Genomic DNA, 21,650 nt, shown 5'->3' with positions numbered 1-21,650 from the left:
AAACTGAAACACTGCTATCTGCTTTCATGTTTGTCTTTAAAAATGCTGGTATGTGCTAACTGAACCATCTCCACCCAAAAACTGAAACACTGCTATCTGCTTTCATGTTTGTCTTTAAAAATGCTGGTATGTTTTCTTTGCTCAACAGTCTGTATCCCTGTCCAAATCACAATGCTTTATTATCTGCCTTGTCTTACCCAAAATTATGGCCCCTCTAACTTTAGTGCCCTCTTTCTAGCCTGTTTCTGAAGTTAGAATTTAGCCCTGTTAACCATCCAAGCTTTATTGCCTCCTGATTGATAATTGAAATCCACCCACACCCCACCCCTATCAGTATAAAGCTAACCTTCACTTTGGGGGAAGCTAATGCTGGGGGTCTTTCGCCAAGTGGGGGATTTCAATAAGTGGAAGCACTTCTGACTCTGCACTTCAGCGAATGCACAAAGCAAAGGTACACAAGAAAATACTTTGAACAACGCTGCATAGACACCAGGTGACCTTGTTTAACCCTTTAGCACTTTCTCCTTATAACATGCATTCTCTACCACTCCTTCTGACAGCTCTGTCCTCTCTACTAAAATTATCTCAACTCCACCCCACTTCTCCCCCCCACAGCATATATATATCACCCTCACTCCTGTCCTCTCCTTATTACTGCACCCACCAACTCCTGCTAATTCTAAATCCACACACACTAAAAGTCTCCAAGACCCTGGGGCATGTCCCTTCATATAAATCACACTCCCATATTGCCTCCCTCACCCTCCTGCTTCTCCTGACTTCTGGAGATATATCCCCAAACCCTGGACCTCCATCATTAAACTGTACCCATCACCCTGCACCCTCTGGCAGCAGCCGCAATCAACACAATTTAATTCCGATTTCTATTCTTCCCAAGTCCAGACTCCCTTTCTCTTGTGCTCTTTGGAACTCCCGCTCTGTCTGCAACAAACTCACCTCTCTCCATGACATCTTTATCACCAACTCATTTAACCTACTCGCCGTCACCGAAACCTGGCTCCACGAATCAGACACTGCATCTTCTGCGGCCCTATCCCATGGTGGGCTTCTTTGGACTCACTCCCCCAGATCCAATGGACATAAGGGAGGAGGTGTTGGAATCCTTCTAGCCTCACATAGCACCTTCCAGGTACTTCAGCCACCTCCTTCTCTGTCACTCTCCTCTTTCGAAGCACACTGCATTCGTCTCTTCACGCCAATTTCTTTAAGAATAGCCGTGATCTACAGGCCCCCTGGACCAGTATCAACTTTTCTTGATGACTTCTCTGCCTGGCTACCCTACTTTCTTTCTTCTGAAATCCCCACAATCATTCTCGGGGACTTCAACATCCCTATTAATACTAACACCTCTGCTCCTTCCAAACTTCTCAGCCTAACCTCCTCCTTTGACCTGAAACAGTGGATACATGATCCTACTCACTCCGGGGGCAATATCCTTGACCTCGTTTTCTCTCACCTTTGCACTCCATGCAACCTCTCTAACTATCCATTCCCTCTCTCTGATCACCACCTTATTAGTTTCACTCTCTCCCTCTCTTTCACCTCCTCTCCCTCCAACCGCATTAAAGTTACCCGCAGAAACCTACGTCATCTCAAGCCTTCCCTTCTCTACTCTGCTCTTGACAACCTCCACGACAAAATCTCACCCCTATCCTGCACCAACCTAGCCACTTCTGTCTACAACACTTCACTTCTGGCCTCTCTGGACTCTCTGGCCCCCCTCACCACACACAGGATCAAGCCCCGACCCCTTCAACCTTGGCAAACAGATGTCACTAGAAGTTTGAAAAAACGTAGTCGTGCTCATGAGCGCCTGTGGCGCAAGACCAAGTCTCAGAGAGATTTCAACCAATATAAATCTGCCCTCCAAAACTACAATTCTAGCCTCCTCTCTGCCAAGCAGAACTATTTTATCACTCTCATCAGCAACCTATCATCCCGCCCCCGTCAACTCTTCTCTACTTTCAACTCTCTACTTCGTCCTCCACCACCTCCACCCACCAACTCACTCACTGCCCAGGAGATTGCTAATCACTTCAAACAGAAGATTGATACAATTCGCGCAGAGATCTCTACTGTTCTAATACCCCCCACGCTTTACACTTCATGCCCACAGTCACAATCATTACTTCCCTCTTTCAACCCCACCACTATAGACGAAGTTGCTAAACTACTTGGTAATGTCCACCTTACCACCTGCCCTCTGGATCCTGTTCCCTCGCAAATGCTACATTCACCCTCTGACTCTATGCTACACTCTCTAACTCACATCTTCAATCTCTCACTCTCTTCTGGCATCTTCCCCAACTCTCTAAAACATGCACTTGTCAAACCCATACTTAAAAAACCCTCACTGGACCCATCCAATCTTAACAACCTACGCCCCATCTCCTTGCTCCCCTTTTTATCCAAACTACTCGAACGTCTGGTCTACAACCGACTGAGTGACCACCTCGCTGATAATGGCCTTCTTGATCCCCTTCAGTCTGGATTTCGTCCCCAACACTCCACAGAAACTGCTCTCCTAAAACTAACAAACGATCTACTAACGGCCAAAACCAATCGACATTATTCTGTACTCCTCCTCCTGGACCTCTCTGCTGCCTTTGATACAGTTGACCACCCCCTCCTTCTCAAAAAACTCCACACCTTTGGTCTCTGTGACCGTACTCTACAATGGTTCTCTTCCTACTTATCCAACCGCACCTTTAGCGTTTCTTACAACTCTACTTCCTCCTCTCCTCTTCCTTTCTCTGTTGGGGTCCCCCAAGGTTCTGTCCTTGGACCACTCCTATTTTCAATCTATACCTCCTCTCTGGGTCAACTGATAGCCTCCCATGGCTTCCAATACCACCTCTATGCTGACGACACCCAAATCTATCTCTCTACCCCTCAGCTCACTCCTTCTGTCTCCTCACGTATCACTAATTTACTATCAGAAATATCAGTCTGGATGTCACACCACTTCCTCAAAATCAATCTATCCAAAACCGAACTTATAATTTTTCCTCCCCCATATGCCCCTTCCCCTGATCTCACTGTCAAAATTGATGGCACAACCATAAGCCCATCCCCTCATGCCAAGATTCTAGGTGTAGTCTTGGACTCTGAACTCTCCTTCAAGCAACACATCCAATCACTGTCCAAATCTTGCCGCCTCAACCTCCGCAACATCTCCAAAATACGCCCCTTTCTAACCAATGAGACAACAAAGCTCTTAATTCACTCGCTGGTCATCTCTCGCCTTGACTACTGCAACTCCCTCCTCACTGGCTTACCTCTACATAGTCTAGCACCTCTTCAATCCATTATGAATGCCGCTGCCAGACTCATCCACCTTACCAATCGCTCGGTGTCTGCTACCCCTCTCTGTCAATCCCTCCACTGGCTCCCGCTCAGCCAAAGAATTAAATTCAAAATACTAACAATTACATACAAAGCCATCCACAACTCTGCCCCCAGCTACATCACTGGCTTAGTCTCTAAATACCAACCTACTCGTCCTCTTCGTTCCTCTCAAGACCTCCTGCTCTCTAGCTCCCTCATCACCTCCTCCCATACTCGCCTCCAGGACTTTTCCAAAGCCTCCCCAATCCTATGGAATGCCCTACCCCAATCTGTCCGCTTATCTCCTACTTTATTAGCTTTTAGACGATCCCTGAAAACACTTCTCTTCAGAGAAGCCTACCCTACCCCCACCTAACTGTATTTTCATTTTCTCCATCAGCTCATCCCCCCACAGTTAAAACCTTTTGTTTCAACTTGACCCTCCCTTCTAGATTGTAAGCTCTAACGAGCAGGGCCCTCTGATCCCTCCTGTATCGATTCGTATTGTAAGTGTACTGTCTGCCCTCATATTGTAAAGCGCTGCGCAAACTGTTGGCGCTATATAAATCCTGAATAATAATAATAATAATAATAATTGTACTAATAAATGGTTGACAGGCACTTCGCAACAAATTGGTCAAGAATATTCTTTCGCCTTACCTGTGACCCAAGCTATGGTAGACTATATTATGGAAAATGTAGAGAGAGGCTTCATACATTTTCTGCTCTTCACATTTAAAGACACAGCTCTAAACCATGTGTTGGCTTTTGTGGTGCAAATAAGGTAACCATAACAAAATTGAACAATCTTCGTCTTTGATGTCTAAACTCATTGACTGCTTTCATGGTGTAACCATATTTATTAAATTAGACTTGTTCTTTACCTAGGTGACCTTATGACTATGCATGATTAAACTTTGCCGTTTTTCTGACAATTGCTTGTATGCTAAATTTGTGATTTTTCTTTTTAAAAAGGACACATTACCCTTCTTAAGCTACATTCCCTCTGCACATGGCTTGCAAATGGACCCTGACAAGGTGTATGCAGTTAAACTGGCCTTAGTATCTCAGGCTGAAAGCAGTAAAAAAGGCTGGGCCTCACTAAATTTTGAAACTGGCATACCCTATCAACGCACTCACAAGTAAAAGGGAAAAATCTAGCCTCTAGTCTAGAGGTAGTTTGAAAATTAAAAGTTGGCTTTTTTTCTTCCAGATTCTGTTCTATAAGTGTCCAGACATCAGCTGCCTCTTCCCCTGGAAAAGCGAGTGTAAACCCTTACATTTACCCAATGAAGAGACTGGCTCAGGTGATACATAGATGAAAAATTCTTCTACATAAAGTTGTACCTGTTTAACTGCTGTCTTCTCTACATCTTTTCAAAGACCAGAAATAAAGTTTGTCTGAGCTGTCAGAAAAAAGGGGGAGGAGTGCTGAAATTACACACTGCAGAGCTCACAGGAACTTTGGAAGCTGCTGTAATCCTTTCTTTGCACTGTGAAAATGGTAGCTTATAAGACTCCCCCCCCAGCTGAGAAAGACTACCACCACTGATTGTGAGAAGATCCAAACAAAAATATACAATATTTACAACTACCTCAAAGCAAAAATCCTGCCAGGTTTGCTGGGTCTGGTTGATCTCCAGTTTTGACTACACTTTGATCGATCATCTTTCAAAGAAGAATTTTTAAACTGACATTTTGTTTGGCTTATTCCTGCCATATTTAATTAAAAGCACATAATTGATTCCCCATACATCCATCCTGAAGTGTCACAAGTACCCTTGGGAAAATTTGTTTTACTGCCCCCTTTGTTGCCTTATCCTTGTATGGGCTCACAGCTACACAACATTGCTTATAATAAAAAAAAAAGGGACCCCGATCAGCAACCCACGCCAAGGTGTTGCCATTATTCATTAGGGAAGGTCAACAGAAACCCATCTCCAAAAATGTCATCACTGATCTTCCTCCATTTGGAGATTGTACAATCATCTAGGTCAGAGGATCAGCTGGTATGATTCTAACGATCACTATGACATACAGTCCCACTTCTGTGTATTTAGATGAAGAAATTGAAGATAAGCAAATATTGGACCCCAAGGGGGAAGCTCCAGTATCATGTTGAAAGGAAGGTCACTGTATAATCATCCAAAATCTAAATTTCCATGCTTCCAAAGGGACTGGGGCAACAAGAGGAGGAGTGGTACTGTAACAATCTTCTTGCAGGTGGCTAGATCCAGAAACTCTTCTGCATTGTGTTCTTTCATGGAATGCTTTGACTTTTAGTGTCTAGATCAGCCTTGCTCAACCTTTTCAACACAGAGGAACCCTTGAAATAACTTTTCAATCTCAGGGAACCCCTGCTAAAAATGACTATATTTGCAACTTATGATACATTAGTGTGATGGTCAGTGGGAAGAATGCTCCTTGCACTTCTGGCCATTGGGAAGAATTGCTCCTTTACAAAAAGCTAAAATAAATTTAAAAAAAAAAAGTGTCAGAGGCAACTTATCTGAGAGGCAGAAATTGCCAGTTGCTCAAGGAACCCCTAGCAACCTCTGGAGAACCCTTGTTGAGAAACTCTGGTCTAGATACTCACCCCTATCACCTGCAGGACAACATTGAGAACTATGGTATACTGCAGTTGAACACATGGGTTATGGCCATAGGTGTGCACCCCCCAAATCTCAAACATGCATGCCTTTCTCTGAAGCCTCAGCTGCACAAGATGGTGAATGAATGGGAAGCACTCTTCCTGTTCATTCACAAACTGAACCATAGGAACAGGAAGTGCAGCCCCTGTGTACTCCTATGGCCAGTATCAGTACAACTTTAACAGACCTCAGAACATTCAGTCTGTTTACTAACCTATCTGGTGGCTTTTGATTTACTTAAACCTGTTATGGCTTGACTTATAGTCTGCAAGGATGAACCAAGAGCGTAAAGATACAAACGTGTAATTCCTGGTTAGAAATTTTGGTTGCTGCTGTCTGCCTGTGGCTTGCCTTGAACTTTTGTGTCTTCCTTGATTAGGTTAGGCTGCTGCCTGCCCTGACCTGCTTGTTTCTCAACTGAACTTTCCTGCCACCAGCCCTGACCTCCAGTCTGTCCTGACCTTGTCTTTGTGCTATGGTTTGGTTACTGCATTAAGCTTCCAATTGCAAACGTGGGCTTTCATTGCTTGCTTCTAGTGCCATCTAGAGTAACATCTTCACCATTAGTAACTTTAGAGAAGACCAGACACAGTGGGAGGTTCCTCCCCCCCCCACTTGCTAGGGGGCACAAGGGAGCCACCTTTTTGCATGACAGCCATAAAAAGAGTTCATGCCACAGCACACAACTAATAATTTAATTATTACAGAATGGATAGGAAACCATATACTAAGATGTACACTCTACAACGCACCAGGATTAAAGTGCTGGCCTAGGGACATTCCTATAAGGATTATGTTAAAGCAGTTATAAATTTAAAAGGTCTTTTACCTTAATGCAGGGAGGGAAAAAAAAAAAAAAAAAACACAAAAACACATTAAAATGTTTTGCCACTTGCTGATTCAGTCCTGTGTCTATCTGCAGATTTTCCCTCCTCTCACAAGCTTGGCTGAGAGCAGCAGGAGATCTGTGCCTTTAAAACCACTGTATGACATATCTTATTAAGACACAGATCTATTGCTGCTTTGATTTTAGAAGTAAAGGGGAAAATGAAACGCAAAATCCATACACCAAGCAGTCTCTAAAAAGAATGCATAGGTTGCCATCTACTGTTCAATATCAGTAAGTGAAGGGAGTATACATTGCTGTGCACACCAAAAGTAAGCGTGTATATAGATCATTCTGTGCATCTGGGGTGCGCAGACCGCCAAGATGTCATGCCAGCTTTCCTTTTTGTGGTGTAAATAAGAACTGCACTAGATGGAAAGAATTTTGTGGAAATATTTGGAATAACTGCATGCAAGATACAGAAACTTCAATTGGCCATAAAACTCCAGCAAACAGAAAGCTGTAGGATCATATGAATGCCCAGGGGACTGACAGAGCACATCAAATATTAAAACTTGAATAACTAAAAATGGAAAAATGTTTATGTTCTTAACATTAAAACGATTTGCATTTCTTGCTCTAATTACATTGTAAGCATTTTTTTTTTTTTTTTTGGTCATGAAACATGGTTGCACAATTACACGCGTTTTCCCATCACTTTCTAACCCCTAGGCAAAACAGGAAATCAGAATAAATCACTGGCTGTCACTAGAATTAGGAAGATTGTCTATTCATTTTGGGGGCAGAATGTTAAACAGGACAAATAGGGAGGGAGCACAGGTAGCATAAAAAGGAGGGAGGCACAGGCCAAAAACACCCTAAGGGTTCTAATCCCTTACCACTCAAAATAATTTTGCCTTTAATTATAAATCATTAGGGCAGAGATGGGAGACTTTATGCTATATTGTATTTTGTTATGGCTACATATTTTTATTTAGTATTGTCAAAAACAAAAAAGTATCTATTGGCAGTTTTTATGTAACAACGTAACCATGGTGTCCTAGGGTATTTCCTCCCATCACTGATCTCCTGAACAGACTGAGGTGCAACCTGGCAGCGTCGGATGGACTGAAACAATGTTACAGAGGTCTACTGGATTTGGTCCAGGCGAGAATGGGGGCCATTTAATGGTATAAATTCCTTCAGCCTCCAGAAACTGGCTGCATACTCTCGTCACAAGGCTGGGCAATGTCATGCAGCAGGAGGAACCCAGGACCCACTGCACCAGCGTAGGGTCCGACAATAGGTCCAAAGATGTCATGATGATACCTAATGGCAGTCAGGGTGCCATTGTCTAGCCTGTAGAGGTTTGTGTGTCCCTCCATTGATATGCCTCCCCAGACTATCACTGACACACCACCAAACCAGTCATGCTGAACAATGTTACAGGCAGCATAACATTCTCCATGGCTTCTCCAGACCCTCTCACGTCTGTCATGTGATCAAGGTGAACCTCTCATCTGAAAAGCACAGGGTGCCAGAGGCAGACCTGCTAATTCTGGTGTTCAATGGCAAATGCCAATTGAACTCCGCGGTGCCAGGGAGCGAGCACAGGCCACCCTCATGAAGTCTGTTTCTGATGGTATTATCAGACATTCACACCAGTGGCCTGCTGGACGTAATTTTGTAGGACTCTGGCAGTGCTCTTCCTGTTCCTCTTTGCATAAAAGGAGCAGATAACGACCCTGCTGATTGGTTAAGAATCTATGGGCCTGTCCAGCTCGCCTTGAGTAACTGCCTGTCTCCTGGAATCTCCTCCATGCTCTTGAGAGTGCACTGGGAGAAACAGCAAATCACCTGGCAATGGCATATATTGATGTGCCATCCTGCAGGAGTTGGACTACCTGTGCAACCTCTATAGTGTGTCCAGGTATCGCCTCATGCTACCAGAAGGGACACTGGCCTCATGTGGTGAGAGTATGCAGACAGAACCTGGAGGATGAAGGAATTGATACCACCGAATGGCCCTCACGCTCACCTCTAATAAATCCAATAGAACACCTCTGGGGCTAGGAAGTTTTAGGCCATCCGACACCGCCATGCTACACCTGTGATGACCTGGTCCAGCTCTGGGAGGAAATACCCCAGGACACCACCCATCAGCGCATGCCCCAATGCTGTCAGGTATGAATACAAGCCGCTTAGTACCACCGAGTTGCTGCAATTAAATTTCAACAAACTGGACTAGCCTGTTGCATCATTTTTCAATTCGATTTTGGAGGTGTATTTTAATTCAGCCCTCTGTAGGTTGAGCATTTTCATTCCTATTAAACGATATGGGATGCTCCAATTCCTAACATTACCCAATCCATATCAGTATAGATATCCAGGAGGATGATATTTTTTCGCCATTGAGATCTGTTTGCAAAGTGTTCCTTTAATTTTTTTTTTTTTTATACATTTATATTTTTTAGATTTTACAAACACACAATTGTGGGATATATGAAGATGTGGCAGAATACATTTTAGCATAAACTATGAAAAACATTTTCAAGAGATTAAGAATTGTTTTTGTGTATAATTTGGTGAAAGTGAGAATACTGAGAAAAAAAAAAAAAAATAAATAAAAAAAGGTGAAAGTGTCCATTTTTTAAATTAAAAGCTTCTGCATTTTTTTCCCCCCAAACTTTTTTTTTTTTAAGAAAAGGCTTAACAATCCCTTTAAATAACCAAGCAACATCTTCTACTTACCTGATCTGTGCAATGGTTTTGCACAGAACAGCCCTGATCCTCCTCTTATGGAGTCCTCCTAAGTGCCCACCGTGCCAATGGCTCCTACTGTGGTTTGAGCCAATGAGTGAGTTTCTGCTCTCAGGCACATTGCTGAATCAAGTTCGAGCTCAGGCAAATGTAAGGTTGGAAGATGTACTCAGGTTTTTTTTTTTACCTTAATACGGAGAATGCATTAAGTAGAAAACTGTTTAAAAATGGTTCTAAAGGGTGAAGGTCATGTCCTGCATAAATTCTAGCCACAGCTCGTACCCCATGGAAGAATGAAGCATAAATCAATCTAAACTTGCAGTCTTCTCAATAGCACACCGTCTTAATCATTCATGCCATGGAGGTATACATACATCTGTGGGAATCTCAGATAAATCTTGCTTTCCAAAGTAGCAGCCTAACGGTCTGTCAAAGCCAGGCAAGGATTAATTTCTGGATACACTGCATTATATAAGTTGAAGACACAAAGACCTGTGGTTATAGTAGGCGACCTAGTTTTGGAGCAGGACAAAGAAGGCTTGCCACTCCAAGCGAGGTAGGGAAGCCTAATGGATGGCGGGTGCATGCCTCGGCATGTCTCCAGATACAATACACAAAAAAGGAAAAAAAAAAAATAAAATAGGCTGCACAGCAAAATTAATCCAAAATCTTTTTTACGACATCCCGAAGTGACACCACAAGACCAGATGCCTGGTAGACACGCTTCATACTACTATGTGCACTTAATCATTACTAGTTATGGAAACTGAAATAAAGCCACACGTGCTGATTGGCCTTTCTGGTTTGATATGGTTTTGCAGTCTTAACCTGTCATGTGTTCTGGTGACACGGAATATAATTACAGCAAGGGGGGGTGCTACCCATAAAGTGAGCCACTCTTGGCCTAAATGTTACTATGAGTAAATCTACACCTTGTCTGCCGAGTTTTTCCCAAGGCCTTGATGGGAAGAATTGTGGAGGCAATCCTTTACATTGCTCATTTCCACCAGAGATCAGCTAATCCACAGCTTATTTTTTTAGAGCATGGGGCAGATGGTTAGAAACACAACATGCTACTTCTCCCCGAGTGGGAACATTAAAGATTGTCAAGTAATACCACCAGCTCTCTGATCAGCAGGATAAAATTTGGAGGTTTCCCCCCCATCTTAGACTGGGGAGGGGTGCCTTTTGGACTTTTAAACACACACACACGTGTAACACAACATTTGCATTAATACATAAAAAAAAAGGCAAAAGATTTAGGATTTGCTTTTATTAAAATATGATGTGCTTGCGTTCACAGAACGGCTTCACAATTCATTACAAATAAAAAACAATAAAAATAGTACATGAAAAGTCATTTTCACTTTACCAAATTCATAAAAAGAAATTTAAAAAAACCAAAAACAAAAAAAGGACACTAAAGTCCCACCATAGCAGAATACACAGGCGCATCTGTGGATAAAACAGAATTGGAGATGGTTAGGTACAAAGTCTTATATAATTGGTATCGAATGACAAAAAACAAAAAAGTTGCACATCATACAATTACAACTATCAAAGACACATACTACAAAAAAATAAATAATTTTTTTTTACACGCTTCTATAATTACAGTATCAGGCTTGCGACAATACAAGCTAGTTAAAAAGGGACATGCAAGGGTCTGGACTTTGTTAGGTGGATTTGTCCAGGGTGGACATCTCATTCTGTTTATTTTTAGTAAATTTCAACCAGCATCACCTAGGCTCTGGTCAAGGACAGCACTGAGATTAGGAGTGGTAAAGCTTCTGTCCCTATTACCAGAGCTTGCACACCACCGTTTGCTCAAATTATCCTGTTAAACATTTAAAAAAAAAAAAAAAAAAAAAAAAAAGTAGTGTATGTAAACCAACAAAAACTTGCTTGCTCTTTTGGTCTGTTAAATATACTATTGAAGGTTTTGTCAGATTTGGTAAAAAAAAAAAAAAAAAAAAAAAAAAAAAAAAAAAAGCCCCACCCGCCTTCATAGAAGGACTAGTACAGTGAACGATATTAGATTTTCTTATTCTTGGCTATGTTTTAACTAACATTTGTTTCGTACAGAGAAAAAAAGAAAGAAAAAAAAAGAAAAAAAAGCCAGTTCATTACAAAAACTAAGAACTGTAAAGCAACAATAAATTTGTTTGGGTTTAGATATGCTGTAATAAAACCATGTGAACTATTTGTAATATTGTCATAACTGCAATTTCTTGGAGAATATACAAAAAGGTTCGTTTAGCTAAAGATGGGATTGTGCAGCATGTGGGGCTGGAGCTACATCTGCTAAAAATCGCCCAATTCCACAATCTACGGCCCAATTTATAATCTTTACTCTTCCTAACAGTGTAGCACAAGCATGGTAAGAACCCATGGCAAAACCTCAGAAACTAAAAAAAAAAAAAAAAAAAAAAAAAAAATAATAAAAAAAAACCTGCCTGAGACAAGTGAATCACATAAAGCAGGACTTGACCTTTGAGGTACAATCAGTGGAAATACACAGCTCTGCATTGTTTTCAGCTGCCAAGTAAGCCTGCAAGCGCATCAACTGCACCTAAATCTAAAACTTCTGCTGTTTATCAAGTTAATCCTAAAAAAAAAAAAAAAAAAAAAAAAAAGAAAGGCTGATGGCTTGAAGAAAACCACCACAGCTGAGGTCCAGACCCTTCAACATTACAGCCTGCATGCAAGAAAATTATCCTGGGGAACTTGAATTATGTTCCAACAAATTTTACCAGATCCATCTTCCTGGTATTACATAATGCCCCGTACACAATTTGAAAAACGTACGAAAAATCGGATGATAATCTGATCATTTGTATACAGCTTTCGATAGCCAATCACGACAGTTCATCCAATATTATCCGATTGGACGAGTACAAAAATTTCTCTTGTACGATACCAGATTGTACAATTTGTTTAATCGGTAAAGTTGTCATCTGAAAAACACAATTCAAATACACATGACATCACTTCCAAATTTTTATTCTGTCGTTTGCAAATGCTCATATAATAATTCAATTTCTACTTGCGACTAGCAAGTGGAAAAAGGCAGATTTGTCGTCCAGTTTTCGGATCATGTGTACGGGGCACATATCTGGTATGGGAATACTTGTACCACTTGAAGATCAAGCCTTTTCTAGCACTTTGTTTACAAGTAGCAAAAAATACTGTTTTCAGAGACCCTAAAAGGAATAAAATGGCGATTGTTGTCGTCACATGGTATTTGCACACACCAATGAACACTTTCAAATATGAATGTTATTTGAGTACCGTATATACTCGAGTATAAGCCGAGATTTTCAGCCTCTTTTTTGAGGCTGAAAGTGCCCCCCTCGGCTTATACTCGAGTCATCGCTGTCTGCCCGCTCGATCAGCGTGTCGAGCAGACAGACAGCGGCCATTCTATTCAAAAGCCGCGCCTCCGGCTCCGCCTTCGCCTGTGATAGGCGGAACACTGAATTTCCCAGCAGCCTGTGTTCCGCCTATCACGGACATCGTATCATCCTCGTACTACGGACGAGGATGATACGACGTCTGTGATAGGCGGAACACAGGCTGCTGGGAAATTCAGTGTTCCGCCTATCACAGGCGAAGGCGGCGGCGCAGCTTTTGAACTTTACAATGGCCGCCGACGAAGAGGGCACGGGACGGCACGGCACAGGACGGGACGGGACGGGGGCAAGGCAAGGCAAGGCACGGGACGGGACGGATGCAAGGAGGCAAGGCACGGGACGGAGGCAAGGAGGCAAGGCACGGGACGGAGGCAAGGAGGCAAGGCACGGGACGGAGGCTCGGGACAAAGGTAGGCTGGACACACACACACACACACACACACACACACAGGGATGGATGGATGGATGGAGACACACAGGGATGGATGGATGGATGGAGACACACAGGGATGGATGGATGGATGGAGACACACACACACAGGGATGGATGGATGGATGGACACACACACACAGGGATGGATGGATGGACACACAGGGATGGATGGATGGATGGACACACAGGGATGGACGGATGGATGGACACACAGGGATGGACGGACACACAGGGATGGACGGACACACAGGGATGGACGGACACACAGGGATGGACGGACACACAGGGATGGACGGACACACACACAGGGATGGACAGGCATGTCTCACCCTCGGCTTATACACGAGTCAATAAGTTTGCCAGTTTTTTTGGGGGTAAATTGGGGGCCTCGGCTTATATTCGGGTCGGCCTATACTCGAGTATATACGGTAAATAGATACCCAACATTTTATGCTGGTTGTCATTCCTCGACTGTGTGCAATTTTAAACTACGATACTTAAAAATTATCTCCATAGGTGACGCTTATAATTTTTCCTAATTTTTTATTTTTACACTGTCCCTGGAAAAACATCCTTGTAATAGAAATAAGGATGACAGGTCCTCTATGGTGAGATCTGGGGTCAAAAAGACCAAATCTCCTTTACCTTAAAGGCAAAAAAAAATATTTTTTATAAAAAACAAAATTAATTTACTTATACCCTAGATTGGAAGTGACGCAATGACTCTCCAAAGGCAGAGGCAATCAGAGACAATCTGTGCTCTGTTCGCCTCTGCTTAGCCAACCACAGTCGGACTGTGGTGAAATACCCCAACTCTTAAGGTTGGACAAAGGATCTCCCTGCACAGGTATTCAGCCCCCCACATACTACAGTGTTCAATTTAAAACTTTTCAATATGTGTGACAGCATAAAGACTACTAAAGCATAATGGAGTTTGAACAGTGACGTCAATCATTACAGGACTGAATAGTATTTTTTGTATTGTAGGCGATTAAGATTCCGGGAGTTCATTCAATGCATTCCGCATGTAATGAATAAAAATTTGGCTTATCAGATAAACCTTTGCATTTGTATAGGCCTTGCTGCCCCAAAACCATTTACTAGTACGAACTGAACATTTGCTTACAGCACATACTCATAAGCTGGCGATTACCGAGTCATGGAGATGCTGTAGATCATTGTATAGGCCATAGAGAAAATTAAAACGCTAAACCACACTTTAAAATATTTTTTTCTACAAAAATTGTTCTATTACGGCTTACAAGACTGTAAAGGATCAGCACAAGATACTTAAAAATCACATCATAAAAAAGTTCTTAGCCAGTCTTTCATAAAGTAGTCAGGAAGAAATTTGATAGAGAGTCAGTTAAAGAAAGCAGCAGTAGGTTGTCAGTCAAGAGAGGGAAAGGGCAAGTCACTGAAGTGATGTGATGTCATCACTGGGGTCAGGGTCAAGAAGAATCACGCTGACTTTACTTTTAGGGCTGTTTTGGCTCTCCGGGTCCGGAACCTTCCAGTCCATCTTCCGACCCTTTTCATAAAGGGTCTTCAAGACTTTTCGGAACTTATCTGGCTCAGTTCCATTCCGACTTAGCTCCAAGTATTTGCGATAAAGCTGTAGTGCTGTTCGTGCATCCTCAATACTATCGTGAGTCTCCCCTTGGATCTTGAGGTCTACGAAACAATGCATCATCGTGATCAGACTTTAATATTTAAAAATTAAACATTCCAACTTCTAAACACAGCTAGGTAGAAATGTCCTAACATTGTGGAATGAAACACACACACACACACACACACACACACACACACACACCTAATAGAATATTCAAAATATCGGAAAACATGTGTATATGCAGTATTTTATGTAATCCAATCAAAAAGCATCTGTCCCTTTGATGTGAATGTAAACCGTAATGAGCATATGCGATCCCTTTGTCTGGAAAAGATTTTATAGATTTAAAAATAAATAAAAAACATCCAATACAAGAGCTGTCTTGTGTACTATGCTACTTCAAGAGCCTATTTAACCCCCATGTTCTCATCTTAGGACTACAATGCAATTAGTAACTATGTGACTGACAAAAGCCCAACACAAAAATACAATATTTTTGAAGCCTCTTCAAAGGGATAAACACACATGAAAAGTTTGCAGATTTTACACCATTTTATATATATTTTGCCACACAGCAAATACGTACTCAGTACTGTATACATTACATATTTATTTAAGCACTGTAGGATTCTAAGCAGCTTTTGCAGATCAGAAAATTGCCAAAGGCCTGGCTTCTATTACAGACCTAGAAAATGCATGCAACAAGTGGAGTCAGAATTTGCACACTTGTTCAAAGTCAGTTTGACAGCCAGGCAAGTAGCCTTAGGAAGGTGCAGCAATGGCAGCTTTCATATTCCTAGTACAAGCTTCCTTCATATATAGTTTAGATACCCAAATTCTCCTTTAAAAAGTGTCACTAACCCCACATAAAGAAAGAAGAATTTTTTTTTTATATATATATATATATATATATATATATATATATATATATATATATATATATATATATATATATATATATATATATATATATATATATATATATATATATATATATATATATATATATATATATATATATATATATACACACACACACATATATACACACACACACACACACATACATATGCTGTATTAAATGCTGTTCATAATCATTTAACTAGGAGATTTGTTTTCCGTATTCTGCAGAAAATCTGGATGATTTTGCTGTTCCGTCTCCAAATTCTGTTCATGTCCCCAATACAGCTAGGGATTTAGTGGTGTCCACTCTGCACATGCTCAGTTTTCAGCAAGTTTCTATGCTATCCTCCCCATCACATCTGAGCAGCCCATGTGATTAGAGTCACACATGTGGGTGTATACAGTGGTAAATGACAGACCACTCCCTCCCTCCTCCTTGCCCATTAAGCATCTAAAAACACAATGGGGGCGAGATATTGCATATAGATTGATGGAGGCTTATTCTAAGACACAGGCTAGGATTGGCAGAAATCCACCCATGTTACTGCCAAAAGAGAAAGACTTGATTTCAAATGTATATTTCTATGCCAATTTAAAACAGTATATTTGTGACCAGCAGTAGGGGACTAGAAACGCCTCCTGCTTAGGTTTCCCTGTAGACAGGCTCGGAATGATCTGTGTCATGTGACAGCTGTACTGTAATTCGATTATATTGACCAGCTCACACAGATATACTGTGGCGGGTCTGCTCTCCAGCACAAACCGATGTACCTGTACGTCCATCCGTGCAAGGAGGAGAATAATAAAATAAAAATAAATTTGCAGATCGCTGCCATTGTAAAAATAAATAAAAGTCCCTATAGCATCCTAAACTGATGAATACATTTTATATATTTTTTTGGAATGTGTATTATAGCAGAAATGAATAATAAAGTTTTTGGGTTTTTTTGCTCTATAAACAAAAACGCAGGTGAGCAAATACCACCAAAAGAAAGCTCCATTTGTGGGTACAAAAGGACCTCAATTTTGTATGGGTAAAGCGTCGCACGACCGCGCAATTGTCAGTTAAAGCGACGCAGTACCGTGTCTCACAAAATGGCCTGGTCATTAAAGGGGGAAATCCTTCTGAGGCCGAAGACTTAAATTACACTGCCATCATCCACACACAGAAAGAAGGGACAATGTAAATAAAAACAGTGTGCATCCATTATCAGGGTCTTAAAATCTAGCTATATAAAACGTTTTACAAGAGGAGACTGAGGATGAAAGGCAACATAAACTTCGGTCACTGAGCACTCTGTAGTAGTTAGGAGCAGAGAGTCTCCATAAAGAAATGTTTAGGATTGATATTTTACGCAAAACTGACCTGGACAATCACCGATTTGTTAGTCATACCCTAGGGCACCAACTGCAAGATTTTCCTATGGTGCTTTCCAGATCTACAACCTCACACCATGGAGTATCACTACATCATGAGCAGTATTCAATATTAAAAACACATGAATAGAGCAACAAGGAGACCTAAACCTGGACCCCCCCACCCCCCATATGGCAACTACAGGTGGATGTGGGAATTTAGAGCAGAATACAAGGGCAATGCTTACCGAGGAAATACCATGCCAAGAATCGGAGAGAGATCATACGTTTGCGTGGTATGTGAAACAAATATACTGTATCAATCACCTGATCTTTTGGCACCTGCAGGGAATAAGCAAAATCAGTATTTTGTTATGTTTAACCCAACTAATGAAATCAAAAATTCAGGCCAATACAAAATTTTACTTTCATCTGTGGATGAATTATAATAAAAATCTGCATGTATTGATCATACTGTTCAAAAGGGTCTGACTTATATGTTCCAAACTCAGTTTCCCTGAAACCCACCAATTTAAAATTATATAGTTTACAGTTCATATATTGGATAGAGGAGTTTGAATAATAATAAATTCAGGATTTATATAGCGCCAGCAATTTACAATATAAAAAGGAGACATGCAGTTACAATACAATAAAATACAAGAGTATTAAGAGGGCCCTGCTCAGAAGAGCTTACAATCTAATAGGGTGGGGCAGGTGGTACAAAAAGATATACCGTATTTTTCGGACTATAAGGCGCACGTAAAAGCCTAAATTTTCTCACAAAATCGACCGTGCGCCTTATAATCCGGTGCGCCTTATATATGACCTGTTGACATGATGGCAAGCACCGAATTCGTTTTCTTCACTTGGGCTTTAACAGTATCTGTCAGATGGGCGCGCATGGAGTCACAGATCAATAGGGATGGAGATTCGTGGAAAAAGCCACCCGGTCTCTTACCGTAAACTGACGTACCGTAAACCTCTCTCAGGTTGTTCTACTGCGTGACTGATAGCGATGAGTTTGAAATCCGCTTCGTAAGCATGTCTCTTAACAGGAGCCATTCTTGGGGCAGCGGGTATACCGTAGAAAATGAACGAATGAATGCGCACACCTCCTGACTAAGATGGCCGTAATGCCCAATCCAAGCAGTGCAGCTTCGTGAGCATTACGGCCATCTTAGTCAGGAGGTGTGCGCATTCATTCGTTCATTTTCTACGGTATACCCGCTGCCCCAAAAATGGCTCCTGTTAAGAGACATGCTTACGAAGCGGATTTCAAACTGAAGGCTATCAGTCATGCAGTAGAGCATGGAAATAGAGTAGCTGCGAGAGAATTCAACATTAATGAATCAATGGTACGAAAGTGGAGGAAGCAAGAAGATGCCCTGCGCCAGGTAAAGAAGACCAAACTGAGTTTCCGAGGAAACAAAGCAAGATGGCCACGGTTGGAGGACAAAATTGAACAGTGGGTTATTGAACAGAGAACCGCAGGTAGAAGCGTCTCTATTCGACTCAAAGCAACATCGATCGCACGCGACATGGAGATCAACGACTTTCGAGGAGGTCCCTCTTGGTGCTTCCGTTTCATGAAAAGGCGGAATCTCTCTATCCGCACAAGAACCACTATGTCACAGCAACTGCCAAAGGATTACGAAGAAAAGCTGGCCATTTTCCATACCTACTGCAAGAACAAGATCAATGAACAGAAAATCCGACCAGAGCACATCACCAACATGGACGAGGTCCCCCTTACCTTTGATATCCCTGTAAACCGTACTGTCGAGAGAACAGGGACCAGTACGGTATCTATACGCACTACAGGAAACGAAAAGTCATCCTTCACTGTAGTTCTCGGTTGCCAGGCTAATGGCCAGAAACTACCACCCATGGTAATTTTCAAGAGGAAGACTCTGCCAAAAGAAAAGTTTCCGGTTGGCATCATCATCAAGGCTAACCCGAAGGGCTGGATGGACGAGGAGAAGATGAGTGAGTGGCTGAGAGAGGTTTACGTCAAGAGACCGGGTGGCTTTTTCCACGAATCTCCATCCCTATTGGTCTGTGACTCCATGCGCGCCCATCTGACAGATACTGTCAAAGCCCAAGTGAAGAAAACTAATTCGGTGCTTGCCATCATTCCGGGTGGATTAACCAAAGAACTGCAGCCACTAGATATAGGTGTCAACAGGTCGTTTAAAGTTAAACTGCGAGCTGCGTGGGAGCATTGGATGACAGAAGGCGAACACACATTCACCAACACAGGGAGGCAACGCCGGGCGAGTTACGCCACTATCTGCCAGTGGATCGTGGATGCCTGGGCGAAGGTATCAGTCACCAGTGTAATCCGAGCTTTCAAGAAGTCCGGAATTATCACTGAACAGCTAAGTACCGGTACCGATGACAGCAACGAGCCTGACTCGGATACTGATGAGAATGATGAGAGGGATACGGGCGTGCTTGATGCCGAAATCGCCCAATTGTTAAACGCAGACACTGAAGATGAAGAATTTGATGGATTTGCGGGAGAAGAATAAAGTGAAAAAGCGAGTGTCTGGTTTTGTATTTAATTGAACAGTGTTAAGAGTTATTGTTATAGACCATTTTATGGTTATTGCTAAAGAGTTGAATAAAATTTGACTTACAGTACCGCATCCGAGTTGTGTTTCATTAAATGCGCCTTATAATCCAGTGCGCCTTATAGTCCGATGCGCCTTATATATGGAAATATCCATTATATTAGCCGGTCGTTGCTAGTGCGCCTTATAATCCGGTGCGCCTTATCGTCCGAAAAATACGGTAACTGTGGGGAATGAGATTAGTTGGAAACATGATAGGTTTCCCTGAAGAGATGAGTTTTCAGGGATCGCCTGAAGGTAGCAAGAGTAGGAGATAGCGAGTTCCAGAGGATGGGAGAGCCTGTGGAGAAATCCTGGAGACGAGCATGGGAGGAGGAGGAGGAGACTAGAGAGCTTGAGAGTAGGAGGTCTTGAAAAGAGCAGAGGGGACGATTTGGGTGATATTTGGAGACAAGATCAGTGATGTAGCTCAGGGCAGAGTTGTGAATGGCTTTGTATGTTAGTTAGAATTTTGAATTTAATTTGCTGGGTGATTGGGAGCCAGTGTAGGGATTGGAGGAGAGGCATGGCAGACACTGAGGGGTTGGTAAGGTGGATAAGTCTGGCAGCAGCATTCACGATAGACTGAAGAGGGGATAGCCTGTGGAGAGGCAGGCCAATGAGAAGAGAGTTGCAATAGTCAAGGTGAGAGATAAGGGAGTGAATGAGGAGCTTGGTGGTTTCATTTGTTAAAGAGGGGTGAATGCTACAAACCTTTTGACAAAGATTGGACTTGGGGCTGAAATCAAGTCAGAGTCTAGGATTACACCTAGTACCCCGTTTATCATTTGTGGTGCTCAGCTGCAGTGTAGTCCCACTTTAATAAGCTATTAAGTGTAGCTGCCAGGCAAGATAGGAGGGTTGTTGCAGAACACTATTATACATAGGCAGCTGTCTGAGATGCTCTCCCCTAAAACATTAAACTTTGGCTATACTTCAGAGGATTAGGCAGGGTATAGTTGGGGGGGGGGGGGGGGGGGGGGAGGATTTTACGGGCAAGTATGACGAAAAAAATATAATAATGTTCATTATCTACTGGGATGTCCGACAGCAATAGCCTTGAGGGGAGGGAGACACCGTGCCAAATGGCCATCAGACTTCATACGGCAGCCCACAGTACACTGCGGCAGAGAAAGCCAAATCCTCAGCTGCTCGAACATCCACTTGATAACATTTTGTGAACATATGCACTGAAGACCAGGTAGCAGCCTTACAAATCTGAGCCACATACCAGATGGCGAAAAGCCCAGGGAGGTTCCTATACCCCTGGTAGAATGAGCTCTCAACCTAAAGGGAGGAGCTTTACATTTCAGACCATAGGCCAGAATAACCAAATTGACTGATCCAATTGCCAATGGAAGCTTCGGAAGCTGCCTGCTCTTTCTTGGGTACTTTTTTTACCAAAGAATCTGATTCTCGGATCTCCGCAGATCTAAACAAATAAACCTCGACTGCCCAGACAACATGCAAGGAATGCAGTTCTCTCTTCCACCGAATGAGGCTGAGAGAAAAAGAAAAGAGGCAAAATAATGTCCCAATTCAAATGAAAAGGTCAACACCATGGCAAAAAGGATGGAACAGGTCGTAACACGACCCTGCCGTGGTGAAGGATAAAGTATGGTTCCCTGCACAAAAGGGGTCACCAACACCGACACCCTTCTAGCCGAGGTGATGGCCATCAGGATGGCTAGCTTGCGTGACAGAAAGTCTAATGGAATCTCCTTGATAGG

General features: G+C 42.4%; 1 protein-coding gene across 2 annotated transcripts in view; it reads right to left on the bottom strand.

Moving 5' to 3' along the window:
- Positions 1 to 10,843: 10,843 nt before the first annotated feature.
- Positions 10,844 to 21,650, bottom strand: part of PAN2 (poly(A) specific ribonuclease subunit PAN2) — a 67,267-nt gene continuing 56,460 nt past the window's right edge. The window contains exons 24-26 of one of the 2 annotated variants that reach the window (XM_077483435.1): positions 17,554 to 17,647; positions 14,908 to 15,105; positions 10,844 to 11,040 (exon numbers count right to left, since the gene is read on the bottom strand). In XM_077483435.1, coding sequence (XP_077339561.1) covers positions 11,006 to 11,040; positions 14,908 to 15,105; positions 17,554 to 17,647 — 327 coding nt within the window. In that variant the 3' untranslated portion in view covers positions 10,844 to 11,005. Of the gene's footprint in view, positions 11,041 to 14,121; positions 15,106 to 17,553; positions 17,648 to 21,650 lie in introns of those variants that run through there. The other variant, XM_077483434.1, reaches the window with a different exon arrangement.

Source organism: Lithobates pipiens, unplaced genomic scaffold, assembly GCF_037356315.1.
Source record: "Lithobates pipiens isolate NorthernLeopardFrog02 unplaced genomic scaffold, aLitPip1_a1.2 Scaffold_16, whole genome shotgun sequence".
Classification (NCBI taxonomy): Eukaryota; Metazoa; Chordata; class Amphibia; order Anura; family Ranidae; genus Lithobates; species Lithobates pipiens.
Note: the sequence above shows the minus strand (reverse complement) of the source record. Positions and strands in the feature narration are given on the sequence as shown.